Raw genomic sequence first — 12,944 nt, 5'->3', positions numbered from 1 at the left:
ATTTTAAAACTGTGCAAATGTGGTATACTGAAACAGAAGTGATAAGAAAACCAAACATGAAAAAGAACCACCATCAGGAAATACCCTAAAGTAAAACCAAAAGTATACTCAAACACTCGAGATGTGCCAGCGTTACAAGGCTAAACACTTAAAGATACACTGTAGATCCTTCACATGCAACACCAACTTTATTAAAGACATTAAACAGCTTTTGCCAAGTCTAAAAATACTTTGTATATTTTACAAAAGGGTCAACTTCGATTCAGTTTTCAATTTTATAGTTTTACCTAAATGTATAAAGACAATTTAAAGTATTCATTTATAGTCATAAAAACAGCAGTTTAAAATAGGATATTCAGTCAACCAAAACCCAGATACATTTGCCATTCCTTTTGATATTACAACCAAAACAAACAAACATACATACAGGCAGTTTCTCCTCCAATGCACAGAATGCCACATTGCAGACAGTTTGGGTGCATCTTTCTTTCAAAATAAGGCTTTTTTTAAGAGCACATACATTTATAGTTTTCTGCTTTGAACCTCTGCCGCTGTTGACTTCAGACAAATATGAAATCATGACAGTAACTCTTGAATCACCGCTCAGTAGACAGAGAAAAGGGTTTGTTTTGTTGTAGGCGAATGAAGGTTAGATACAGTAACGTCATCGGTAGGTAGATCATTTCCAGATATCCGCAGCAGATAAAAGGAAACAGTTTACAATAAGAAACTTAGTCTTTGTTAAATAATGACATACAGCAAGATAAATGAAACGTGCTCCGTATTTACAATCCCCTCAGAGAAGTGTACAAGTTGTATAGTCACTGACTGACATCAAACTTTTACTATTAAAAAATCAAAGGACATGTTTATCTAAATACAACTTAACCTCCTCTGCTATGCATACACACAATTTTGAGTTGACTCAGAGTTACCCTGGTTTAATATACAAATTCTGATTTAGAGACAAAAATAAATCATTACTTCTAAATATAGCAGCACATGTATCTCATCAATATCTCAAAATTTGAACACGTCTGTTTCAAAAATAATCTCTATCGCAAACTAAATCTCAGTAAAACTGCAATACCGTCCTCCGTACTGTGTTACCTAACCAACCAAGGAAGGACATTAATCTTCCTTTATAAAGCGCAGTTAGCTGGTGGAATGCTGACAGACATCCTGCAGGTAGTATGTTGTGTTCCAGTGACTCAGTAGACAGGTTTGTAAAAAATCTGTCCAGCCAGAACTCTGCGTTTCAGCTCGATCCACAGCAGGGTGCGCTCTCTCTGCGATCCCTTCATGAAGCCTCTGTTTTCCTGAGCGCGGCGCGACAGATACGGGATGACCTCGTTGACGGGGCCGTATGGGACGTACTTGTAGACCGGGAAACCTGCTTGACCTGTTTTTTAAAAAAGAAGCATGTCTTAGATACTGTATCCGCCAATCAATCCACCATGTGTGCAATCCATGTTATGGCTTGGTTTATAACTACATTGACAAAAGTTTAGGAAGTTAATAACTGCAACATAACTTAGTGGGGAAGCTGTAAAAACAGAATTAATATTAACTCTGTAAACTGGAATAACGCTACAGTAGATTTACACATTCTCTTTTTCATTTGGAAATGAATTTATACAAAGTAAATATTGTATTCAGATACAACTGACATGTACAAATGGGGTTTGATGATACATAACTAATTTGTTTGTTTTTTAAATGAAAGTCCAGAGCCCTTCATTGACACAAGTTTGAAGCAGAGTAGAGTAGAGAATTACCTACATTTTTAGTCTTTTGTGTCTCACTTTTACATTAAGATAGACTGAAGCAAAAGTCTCTCATATGGTTTCGGTTCAGATAGCACTCTGCTGAACCAAACTGAAACACCATTGACGGGTTTAGGGCTTTGAAACCCAAGATGTGTATAGATTGTTCAAAATAACAGCGGAAAGCTGACGCGTGTGTGTGTATGTGTGTGTGCGTGCGTGTCTGGCTTTGTACAGTGGATTATGTGATGTAAGCCTCTGCATTTCCATAACTTTCTGTTTACTTTTAGAATCTGATCTGAGTTGAACATACCTAGCGGGAAGCTAATCTGGTCACACATGCCGAGCAGCTGTCCAAAATAAACCTTGTTCTCGGCGGGGGATAGGTTCATCTCATTCATTCTGAAAAAACAAACAAAAAGAAGAAGCATACAAATGAAAAGGCTGTTATAAAAAGGAGCTGAAGTTTGGTATTCCACCTTTGATTGGCAATCTCGTTCTGTAAATCCTATGAATGTTTTGGAAAGTTGACAAAGACCAGTTTTGGCTTAATTCACATTCTGGGTCTTAGTTTAAACCATTGGGAATAATCTTTAATGAATAAGAGATTTAAGGATTCCAATCGACACTACAACTGTTTTCACTTTCTCCTGCAGGCCTTAGACAAAACATACTTTTCAAGGGTGTATTTCACCGTGTCCTCGTTGTGAGTAGCCACCATGATGTTTGCTTTCCTGCTGTGATCAATCTCCTCCAGCATGTACTCCAAACACCTGGATAAACAACAAGGCATATGGTTAGGATTTATGACATTTTCTAGCTGAACCTTAAAGAAAATAATTAAAAACTCACTTGTGATACATCCTGTTGGTGGCCTCATAGTCGGGGTTTATTGGGTCTTCGTAGCCGATCTCTTTGGCCCGGTCTCTCTCTTGGTACATGTAGGCTCCACGGACCAGTTTGGCCCCAAAGTACCATCCCTCCCGTCGGGAAAGCTCGACATCTACAGTCACATTGTCATAGGCGTCCTGAAGTATAAAAACAAATACAAATATTTGACTTTATTCCAGCCATCCTTAGAAGGCATGGTTCCTCTACTGACACAAAAACTATATTTAAATAGAAAAGGTGTCAAACAAATATTAAAAAACGCTACACAGGCGCTATTTTACAAATTAAAATATCTGTTGAAAGCTTTCCTACCAATATAGTATGTTAGTAGCAACAATATAAGTTTTTCTTTAAAAAATGTACCTACTTAATTGACACTAAAGATCATTTGCGTTTCACAGTTGAGAAAAAAATATTATTTATAGATTTAAAAAAGCAATATAAAAGAATGTAGATTTCATTAGAGTCTGGGGTCTCACCTTGAGGTAACACTGGTAAGTGTTGAAAATGATGGGCTTCTCTCTGTTGAATTTCCTCTGCATTTCCAGCGTCAGGCGACTAATAGCGGGTTGGAAGTATGTCTGCTCGGCGTCCACCATCAGCCTGACCCCATTCTCAATGGCATGCTGGTGCACAGAGATAAAGAGTATTTACTGTTAACATGAAACTTATTATTGCTGTGCAAGGCATGACAAGTACAATCCCAATTCAGTTCTAATTTAATTGATTTCCTTGAACCAGGTAGATTTACTTGACGCACATTTATATGTTTTGTAATGCTTACCTTTGCCAGGACATCCACTCTCTGTAGCATTCTCTTCATCTGCCTCTCCTCCTCGGCTGTAAACTTTTTCATCAAAGGTTCCAGCTGGCCCGTCTGCACAACAAACACACGAAAACATAGAATACTTTTTGCATTTGCTTTGAAGTTATGATCAGGATAGACCTGCAAACTATATCAGTATGTGGCAGGGCAGGGGTTTGGGTGGGATAGGGAGTGATCAGCAGGAGTGCCTTAGTTTTCTTAGTTAGTTCTCAGTTTTTTTTTTGCCTCTAATTACACATATCTGTGAAACGTATGATTCTTAAAGGCGGGGTTCAGAAAGTATGTTGTATTTCCCCCTTTTAAAAACAGAAAATGGTCGAAGAAATGTGCCTGCCCTGCTATCAAATGGTGTATCACTCCTGGAAACATGCCCTTTTGAAGGTGATATGAGGGCTTATGTGTTTATTAGACAGGCGTCAGTGTACAGATAAGATAAGAAATTACCAGACTCCTTTAACACTTAGTTAACTGCCTCAGCTGTGTCCAGACCTCAAGAGTCTGTGTCCAGACCTCAAGAGTCTGGACACAGCACTTAATATTTACATGACTCACCTCAAGGTTTGGCACCATAAGCAGATTTGAGATTGCTGTTGTATCGTTTATCAAGCTGTTCCAGTCCAACAGATCCAAAGTTCTGCCAAGACAAGAGAAAATGCATATTCAATGTGGGAAAAAAATAACTTAAGCCCAGGGGCTTCTTTTTACTCTGTATTAATCTGAAGTATTTGCACAAATTATTGTCTATCTTACCCTGACAAACCCAGCTTCTCTCCAGATATCCAGTTCTCTATTTCGTCCTTGGCTCCAACACCCATCTTAGCCAAACCTTCCTACAAACAAATGCTTCCGTCATTAAAACAATTTCAGCCAATTATTGTTTTAACAAACGATCGGGAACTTTAAGACACTAAGGCTCAAGCACATGTAAGACCCACCTTGAGTTGTTCCAGCTCCAGCTTCTGTTCCAACACCTTCATGTCAGATTTTCCTTGTTGCGCTGCGAGGATTCTAAAGAATTGCCTCCATTTAACCAGGACTTCTGAAAACTGAAGCTGTTTCAACACAGAACAATTAATAAAATATCAATGCACTAAACTAAAGCATTTGAATCATACTGAGACTAAAGTTGACAGACATGAACTCTATTCACTGTTTATTACCATCACATACTTTTTATTTTTGTGTGAGATTTGTTAAGACGGTGTGACAGTTTCTCTATTGCCTCCTTTTCCTGCAATGACCATTTCTGGTAGAACAGTGTGTATACCTATTATCATACTTATCAATTGGCATTGACTCAAAACCATGAGGAGATAAATGAATGGCTAATGTTTTAATTCCCCTGTCATAAAATGTGTGTGCTTTGTTATTGTTAGATCTGGCAGCACTGCTGTTGCATTTCAATGCCAATCACACCTTTAACAATATTTAGAGGCATAAAAGTTAAACCTACAAGGAACTGTGGCCGTCCAAGAGCAGTCATTTTGATGGCAGAAAATCCATCTGATGATGCTCCTCCTGAAAAACATTTTCACCGGATGTTAAACTCTATCCCTTCACAGACGTTTTATAGCCACTATATAATAACTAAACTACCCAAATGCTTCTGCATTGCTTCCTCAGGAATGTAACTTACCGGAGGCTTTAATGCAGTTAATGAATGTCTCCATTTGGTTGTCACATTTGGATTCATCTGCATAGAAGTAGGTACGGGCACTAGTGACCCCTCCACGCCTGTCCCCAAACTGACGATGGGCTTTGTATTTCTCGTCACGACGATCCGCTCCTGAGGTGAGAAGTAAGTGACATTAGTTGCTAGACATTGAAAAAGTTTCACCTGCAGCTTTTTATCCCTTTAATGTATTTTGAAATCATTTTAATATTGAACTTACTGGGAGTTCAATGTCTCCATCCCATTTTTATCAATAATAATAAAAATAATAGTTGAAGCCAAAACAGTTAGATATTATTATGAGAAAAGCCAAACACGTTCAAAGTGACACTATTAACATTTTAAATTCATATAAAGTCATTTCTCTCTGCCTTTACAACACTTTACAATCCCACAAACCTTTGTTTTGAGTGCTCTTATTTATTTCTTCCATAATAAATATATCACTCACAAAAATGATTGCACTACTATTCAAGCTTAAAGTAGTACAATCAATATTACAGAGAAAGAGATTCTAAGAAAATGGGTTTACGAACTATTCATTCTCCTTAATAATCTAACATTTAATTTAAACATCAATAAGTTTAACTCTAGGTCTAAGCCTTACTCCAAGCACTGCATCATTCTGAATATAATCTATAGAGAGAACATTTTTGAGAGTAAACATTATGACATGGATATGGGACTTATCCATGTCATAAAATGTATAACCCCCAGCATTGACCTTGCTAAATTTTAAATAAATTGAACACCAGCATTGATGTGTTTTTCACAGTTTAGACATGTGATTTGGTTTAAAGCTCATATAAAGCCATTGAAGTGTGCCCTACCTTTTTAAATAAGACCAGAGAAAGCACGTGAATGATATACTTGAGATTCCAACGTCATCCCTGTAACATGAACCAAGCGCCTCTGTGTACCAAGAGCACTGGACCTTTCTGACCTCAATAAATCCAGATCTAACCAGTACTCCCCAGGCTAGCACGCATGGCTGGTTTTGCAACACATTTGGACATATAACAGTTACACTATATTACATACAACACCCTTTTCAAATCCTATACACACCTGGACTCTCTTTCTCTGCTTCAGAAACACATGAACTGAAAAAAAGAGAGAGATTATTATTATTATTATTATTAGAATAGAACAGCAAGTTAAAAAGGGGCCTGCCAAAAGTGCTACAAATAAATGATTATATCAAGATATCTAAGACTATCTAACTTTTATATTTTCTCAGTTTTATAACTTTTCATTACTCTAATGTGATCTAGGTAGAAAATCTTGAAGGACAAAAAGACAGAAAAAGATTTGTATGTTGAGGAAAGTCAAATGTCATTTTAACCAGTCTCTCTGTGCCCTCTGACAGGAGTTTCTAGACGTGTTGTAACATGAGAGGGATCATGGAACAACTGCACTACTGTGTTCGTTGTGTTGTCTTACTCATAACCCTAACAATATGTTCTTTCTCTTTGAATTTGATAAGAGTCTTGATAAAGATAAATGGATACTAAACAAACATCTGTTTCGATTTAATATATGTGTGTGCTTAGTGAGAGTAGCTTATTTCCTCCATGGTAGATTGCATAACACTTCCGTGTGTGTGTTCCCCATGAAGGGATATAGCACAGTACTCTAAAAGGCTGACAGTGTTGTAAGGAGGTAGGCCTACATGCACAAGTTGGATAACCAGCTTGACCAATCAGAAGAGAGGGGTCTGTCCTGGCAATCCAATAGAGTATTGGCTCTGTTGTGCTACTAGAGATTAAATAAAGTCCCATACGTTTTGATTGCAATCGGATAACAGTATGTTTATGGGGAAATGTACTGCAGAATGCATGACTCAGTATAGTGCGATGGAAGCCAGACCTGAAGAAATAAGATAAGTTTATAGGAATGTTGTTATATCTGTGGGTAAATAAAAGAGTCACAAGATCCTTTTAGGAGACACAACATCAAATTCAGACAGAGAAAACCTGAACCATCAGCCCCACACCACACTTAGACAATTACCCGTAGCAGCTGGTTTCACTTAGAAGGGGGGCCAAAGGCAAAATGACCCATTGAGGCCCACTGCATAATATTTACCATACCGTAAGAGACACGTTGGTGTAAAGGCCAAGGGTCAAATTAAGTCTGGTAGCAACACTTAGTTATTTCATTATAATATTAAATAACATATAATAAAGGGGATTTTTAAAACAGTGCCACTGTTAAGGTATTATTATTATTATAAATATAGCCATCTGGGCTGACCCCTCCTTTTGAGCAAATATCTCGGAACATTTAAAGTAGTGCTTCACTTAACACAATTTCTGTTTACAGATTGGTCAATGGAACCAATTGAATATTTAACAAATGTGTTGGCAGACTAAGAATTTATCGAGTCGAGGACAGCACTACTTTTCTTTGCAACCATTTCATAGTATTCCTGTATTTCCAGTGTTCCAGCTCCTATTTCAACAAAGTTTGCCCTGGGGTTGGGGTGTCTCTTTTCATATGGCCTCTTATGTTTACTCCTGTTTTCCAAGAATTTCTTTGTAAGACAAAGTATTTCTTCAAATAGAGCATGGGCTGGGTCAGGAACTTGTATTGTACTAAATGTGAAACTGGTCTATACAAATAAACTCGAATCAACAGGCCTTTTGATTGAGCCTGTTACATAACCTGTCAGGTTGAACATATGGCAGAAATTAAGGAGGAAACTGATCAACTGTGCCAGGCTTTAAGCATTAGTCCACCACCTCCTCCTTTGTGGATCAGAAATATGAATGAGTGCTTTTCTAAACTCGTGTTAAGTCAGAAGAGAGCATTACTTACTCCATTTCCTTCTTTTCTGCCTCCTCTTGTGTCAAGTCCTCTTCAACACTATAGTCCAAAACTGCACCAACACCAAAAGCCTGGTTCTTCCTGATTAAAGGTTTGATGGAGTTGTGGTCTTCCCCTGCCACAAACTGACCATAGAAGGTCAACTTCATCATCTTCTCAAACATCCACTGACCAAACACCTTCTTACTCAGGTCCATCAACTGAAAAAAATAAAATAAGAAGAAAAGTAGGTCGTTATTATTTTATTAACAACATAATGGCACACTCCATTAGGTAATATGACATCCTTCTCAATGCAGTTGTGCCTTAACAATTAGCCTCGCTCAATGCAGAACACACACTGTATTGTTCTCAAACTTAACTTATGAAACTAATTCAACTTACCTCTTTGTTCTTTTCAACAAGGACATCAATGGTGCAGAGCTTGAAAACCAGCATACTTCGAAGCAGTTCAATGTTATCTTTGCTTCTGTATGCTTCCTGTGTGTTGTCGAAGTCGATGCTGATTTTATTTAACTGTGTCTTTTTAGCAGTTGTTCCCTGGCTGATGAGTTCCACGGGCTCGGCTTCCACCACGCTGCAGCCATCGATCTGTTGATGTTTCTCCTCTTTGCTCTTGGTGGATGCCACTGTTGATCGACATCTTCCCGGTGATATGCGTACATTCCTCACATGTCCCGGGTTCGCCCTAACAAGCGCTGCTACGAACTTAGTGTACGACATTTATTTTGCTTTCCTTTTTACAGGCAACCACACACCAGAACCTTCCTCGCCTCGTTCTGCCGTCGCTGTGACGTATGTTTCCCTGGGATCGCGGGCTGAAAGATATATTTAAAGTCGTCTCGCTCCGAGGGGCGGTGCCTCACATGTTATGCTGCCTCCTGGCTCTGCACGCTCACACAGATGCGTTAACACATTCTCCTGCTTGACCTAAAAGCTTCTTGGAAAACAGCGAGAGAGCTTACAGCTATATCATATATGCAGGCCCGTTTCTAGGATTTTGGGGGCCCTAGGCAAAGAAGTTGTTGGGGGCCTTTAAAAAAAAAATTTCCGCAATTCTGTGCGTTTTAATCACAAAAGAGGTCAAACATACACTGAAAAGTAGCCTTTATTATTTTTTTTATTTCCTACTGAAACTGCTGCTTGCGGCCCTTGGCCTCAGCAAATGCAGACACAATCCCCTCCAAGTCCAAAGACCTGCGGACGTCACTCTCAATTGACATGAGTGCCAGTCCAGAGAGCCTCTCTTGGCTCATAGTTGACCTCATGTAATTCTTTATGCGCTTCAGAGATGAAAAGCTCCTCTCTCCGGAGGCAACCGAGACAGGAAGGGTCAGAAGTAGGCGCAGTGCAATGCTTAAATTGCTGTACAGGTCCAACAGCTTCTCACTGTATATGTAGTCCAGCATTTTAAATGGGCACCTGGATACTTCATCTGGAAAGGTGTGGACAGCAGAGTTGATCTCCAATGCCAAGTCGTCTGCATCAATATCATGGAGGGTTTGTTCCACTTTCCTGCATCTCTCATGCAATTTCCCAGTCTTGATTGTGGCCCTCATGATATCAATGCTGAACAGGAAGTCGTACAGGGCATACACCCCCTCCAGTCTGGAAAATCTGTCTTTTAGGCTGGTGATGGCAGTGTCAACCAAAGGCAGGAAGAAGTCCCTTCTGAAGGCCTCTTCTGGGGTCGATTGGGTTTCATCTGTACTCTCGTAAAGGAACTGCCTTTTCTTTTTACGTTGCCTTTTCTCAGGCAATTTCCTCTCAATTTCCAGATCTTCTGCAATCTCCATTGCATCCGTTTGGCTTGATGCGAGTCCATTTTCCCTGAAATCTTCTAGGTACTCTGTCACTCCCTCGGTTTCTTTTTTCAGTGTTTGCATTGAAACATCCGGGCTCTGGAGGAGCTTGCTCATATGGTTAACCTGATACAAAACGTTGTACCAGGTTATTGTGCACAGAAGAAAGGACCATGTTTTAAGCTCACCATGTAAGCTTTTTGCTGAGGACATGGTCTCTGAGTCCCCCTTCTCTGTAGCATATGTCTCCAGTGCTGACAGTCCGTCTAGTATTTCAGGTAGATGGTACCGCACTACCTTCACACTGTCAATTCGGGCCTCCCATCTCGTCCCTGAAAGTGGCTTAAGGGTGAGCTGCTTCACATGCTGCTTCAAAATTGCCCAGCGGTGCACAGAGGAACTGAAAAGGTTGTACAGTCGTTGCAGCATACCAAAAAAAGACATGGACAACACTGAAGACTTGCCAGCATCTGACACAACCAGATTTAGTGTGTGACTGCTGCATGGGATGCATAGCGCCTTGTTGTTCAGCTCTAAAATTCTTGCCTGCACACCCTGTTTGTGGCCCATCATATTGCTGCCATTGTCGTATGACTGCCCACGGCAATCTGAAATGCTGAGGTTGTGCTTCTCCAACTGGTCAAGCAGGATTTCACTGAGCCCTTTACCAGTTGTGTCTTCAACATGTACAAATCCCAAAAAATGCTCAGCAATAGAAACAGGTGTTTCACAGTTGACAATCCTGAGAACAACAGAAAGTTGTTCCTTGTGGCTGATGTCAGGAGTGCAATCCATGATCACGGAGAAGTATTTTGCTTTGTGCACTCTTCTTGCAATCTCCTGTAGGATTTTGTCTCCGACCAGCTGAATGATTTCGTTCTGAATGACTCCACTCAGGTAATGCACCTTTGTCTCTTTGCATTGTATTCGTCTGATGTGTTCATTCATTACCGGATCAAACTGTGCTAGGAGTTCCACTTGAGCCAGAAAATTCCCATTGTGGCGATCATACACGGTACTGGTAGTTCCTCTCAAAGCCTGGTTGCGTTCTGCCAGATGGGAAACTATGGCAATCACTCTCCGAATCACGCCTTTCCAGTGTTCAACTTCAAGTTGCATCAACTCCATCTGTCTTTGATCAATCAGTGTACTGGTTTGCAGTCTCCTCTGAAGGTCGTGCCACTTTTTCACATTGTCACAGTGCACCTTTGTGCACTCGTGTTTTTTTAGGCGATAGGAAAGGTTCTTCCATCCACCGTAGCCACAGGTCGTTAAGGCATTGTCACGCTCACGCTTCCCGAAAACAGTACAAGGGAAACAGAACACTCCATCTGTGTGGATGGAATACACCAGCCACGATCGATGTATATTCTCACCATTTTTCATGGTTCTTTTGTAACTGTCCTTGGTGAATCTTCGAGGAGGATTGTCTAAGTTTTGCGGGAATTCAATGTCCATGATTTGCACAGGTCCTTTTTTGACTATTTCACAGCGCATACTGCTTGTTAGGACACTGGGCCAACATCCTGGGTCATCACTTAATGTGGTGCTTGCAATACCTACAGGTACCCCAGTTCTGGATGGTGGGGTGGTCTCTGCCATGTCAATGTCATCTTCCTCTTTGTCCTCCTCATGAAGTGGAGATGGAGTTGATGGCACTGTTGAAAACATATAGTTGCAAATTAATTTATAGCACAATTGCCATGTGGTAAGTACAGCAACTAGGGAATGGTGATCTACTTGTATAATGCTTTAAAAAGAAAGGGTCATTTTAATACACTTTCATAGCACATGGGTGTTAGGTGATAAGTTGAAATTGTGCGGCTTAATGCACCTTCTGTTGAACCACTGCTGGGAAGTGGTGTGGATGCTTCCACTTGCTCCTCCTCAAGTCGTGATGGAGTTGATGGCACTGCTGAAAAATATGTAATTACAAATTAATTCATGGCACAGTTTCATGTGTGAAGTACGACAACTAAATGCTTAAGGTATGGTGATCTACTTGTGTAACGCTTTATAGCAAATGGTCATTTTAATACACTTTCACAGCACATGCTGCTATAACTTTGGGTCACTATGATAGGTGATAAGTTGAAATTGTGCGGCTTAATGCACCTTCTGTTGAACCACTGCTGGGAAGTGGTGTGGACGCCGCAATGTTGTCTTCCACTTGCTCCTCCTCATAAACATGTGACGAAGACGATGTTGATGGCCCTGGTGCAAAAATAAATAAATACATAAATAATATTCTTTTTATTTATATTGCACATTTTGCATGCATTGATCTCAACAACTCAGTTATTCATTAACATTAGTGAATGTCCCACATATTTGAAATGTCCAGAAGACTCTGTGGGCAAGTGGAATGAATACACACAACTATGACTTGAATTAGAAAAATGTAAAGTCATTTTGATAACATCAAGTGTGTTGATAGAAGGCACTAATAATAGGTAGAAAAGAACGTTACCTTCAGTAGCACCAGAGACAACACTTGGTAGAGCGGGATGAAGAAATTTCAGCAATGCCCCTTGGAGAAAGAATAAGTACTGTATGATTAGCTTGGTTATTTTTCAAATGCTTTTGAAATCCTATCATTTTACAGTCTGATAATTGTGGTGAAATAGATATTAAAAGCATTACACACAGTTCCTACTAGGCGGTTTAGTGGCGGTTTCTATACGACTACAGGTGAAGCACTGCTTCACCAAAAAAAAGTAAAAAAAATAATAATAATAAAATCTTACAATAATCCCGTTTTCACTGGTTTGAAAACAGAAATACAGTCACTAAGACGAGCTGTTTTCCTGAAATCAATTCTGTGAGTGGCAACAGCGCCATCCCCGCACCCGTGGTGTGTCTGTGTGTGTCTGTGTACTGTCTGTGTCCCATAGAAAAAGCTCAAAGCTATCGGTACAGTTTTTAACGGTGGTCCAGTGGTATTTACAGCTATCATGGAGACCAACAACAACAAACAGCAGAATAGGTTTAGAAAAGGATTAATTGACACTAAAGTGGCTGTTTTCTTCATGTGGCTGATCTGCGCCGGGATGTTAACCGTTAAAATGTAAATAAAGTAAGTAAATCAACCCAATGGTATTCTAGCAAAATTATTGTAAACTCCCATGTTAATCTCCTATTAAATAGCTAGCTACTAC

General features: G+C 39.7%; 1 protein-coding gene across 1 annotated transcript; it reads right to left on the bottom strand.

The window, feature by feature from the left end:
* Positions 1-169: 169 nt before the first annotated feature.
* On the bottom strand, positions 170-8,797 carry prodha (proline dehydrogenase (oxidase) 1a). Its single transcript, XM_063889685.1, has 14 exons — positions 8,369-8,797; positions 7,976-8,184; positions 6,224-6,258; positions 5,120-5,269; positions 4,937-5,001; positions 4,419-4,535; positions 4,234-4,313; positions 4,036-4,117; positions 3,442-3,534; positions 3,137-3,283; positions 2,619-2,794; positions 2,441-2,539; positions 2,080-2,168; positions 170-1,402 (listed from the first exon to the last, which is right to left on the bottom strand). Exons 1-14 carry the CDS (start codon positions 8,705-8,707, stop codon positions 1,212-1,214), a joined length of 1,872 nt encoding a protein of 623 aa, XP_063745755.1. The 5' UTR covers positions 8,708-8,797; the 3' UTR covers positions 170-1,211.
* Between the last annotated feature and the right edge of the window lie 4,147 nt (positions 8,798-12,944).

The sequence above is a fragment of the Eleginops maclovinus genome, chromosome 8 (assembly GCF_036324505.1).
Source record: "Eleginops maclovinus isolate JMC-PN-2008 ecotype Puerto Natales chromosome 8, JC_Emac_rtc_rv5, whole genome shotgun sequence".
In the NCBI taxonomy this organism is placed as follows: domain Eukaryota; kingdom Metazoa; phylum Chordata; class Actinopteri; order Perciformes; family Eleginopidae; genus Eleginops; species Eleginops maclovinus.
The sequence above is the reverse complement of the archived record's forward strand: the minus strand, read 5'-3'. Positions and strand labels throughout refer to the sequence as shown.

Coding starts and splice junctions, on each gene's coding strand:
- prodha (XM_063889685.1), bottom strand. CDS start 8,707: ATGTCGTACACTAAGTTCGTAGCAGCGCTTGTTAGGGCGAACCCGGGA. Junction 5,270..6,223: donor AGCAGAGAAAGAGAGTCCAG/GTGTGTATAGGA, acceptor TTCTCACCTCAG/GAGCGGATCGTCGTGACGAG. Junction 5,002..5,119: donor TAACTGCATTAAAGCCTCCG/GTAAGTTACATT, acceptor AATGTTTTTCAG/GAGGAGCATCATCAGATGGA.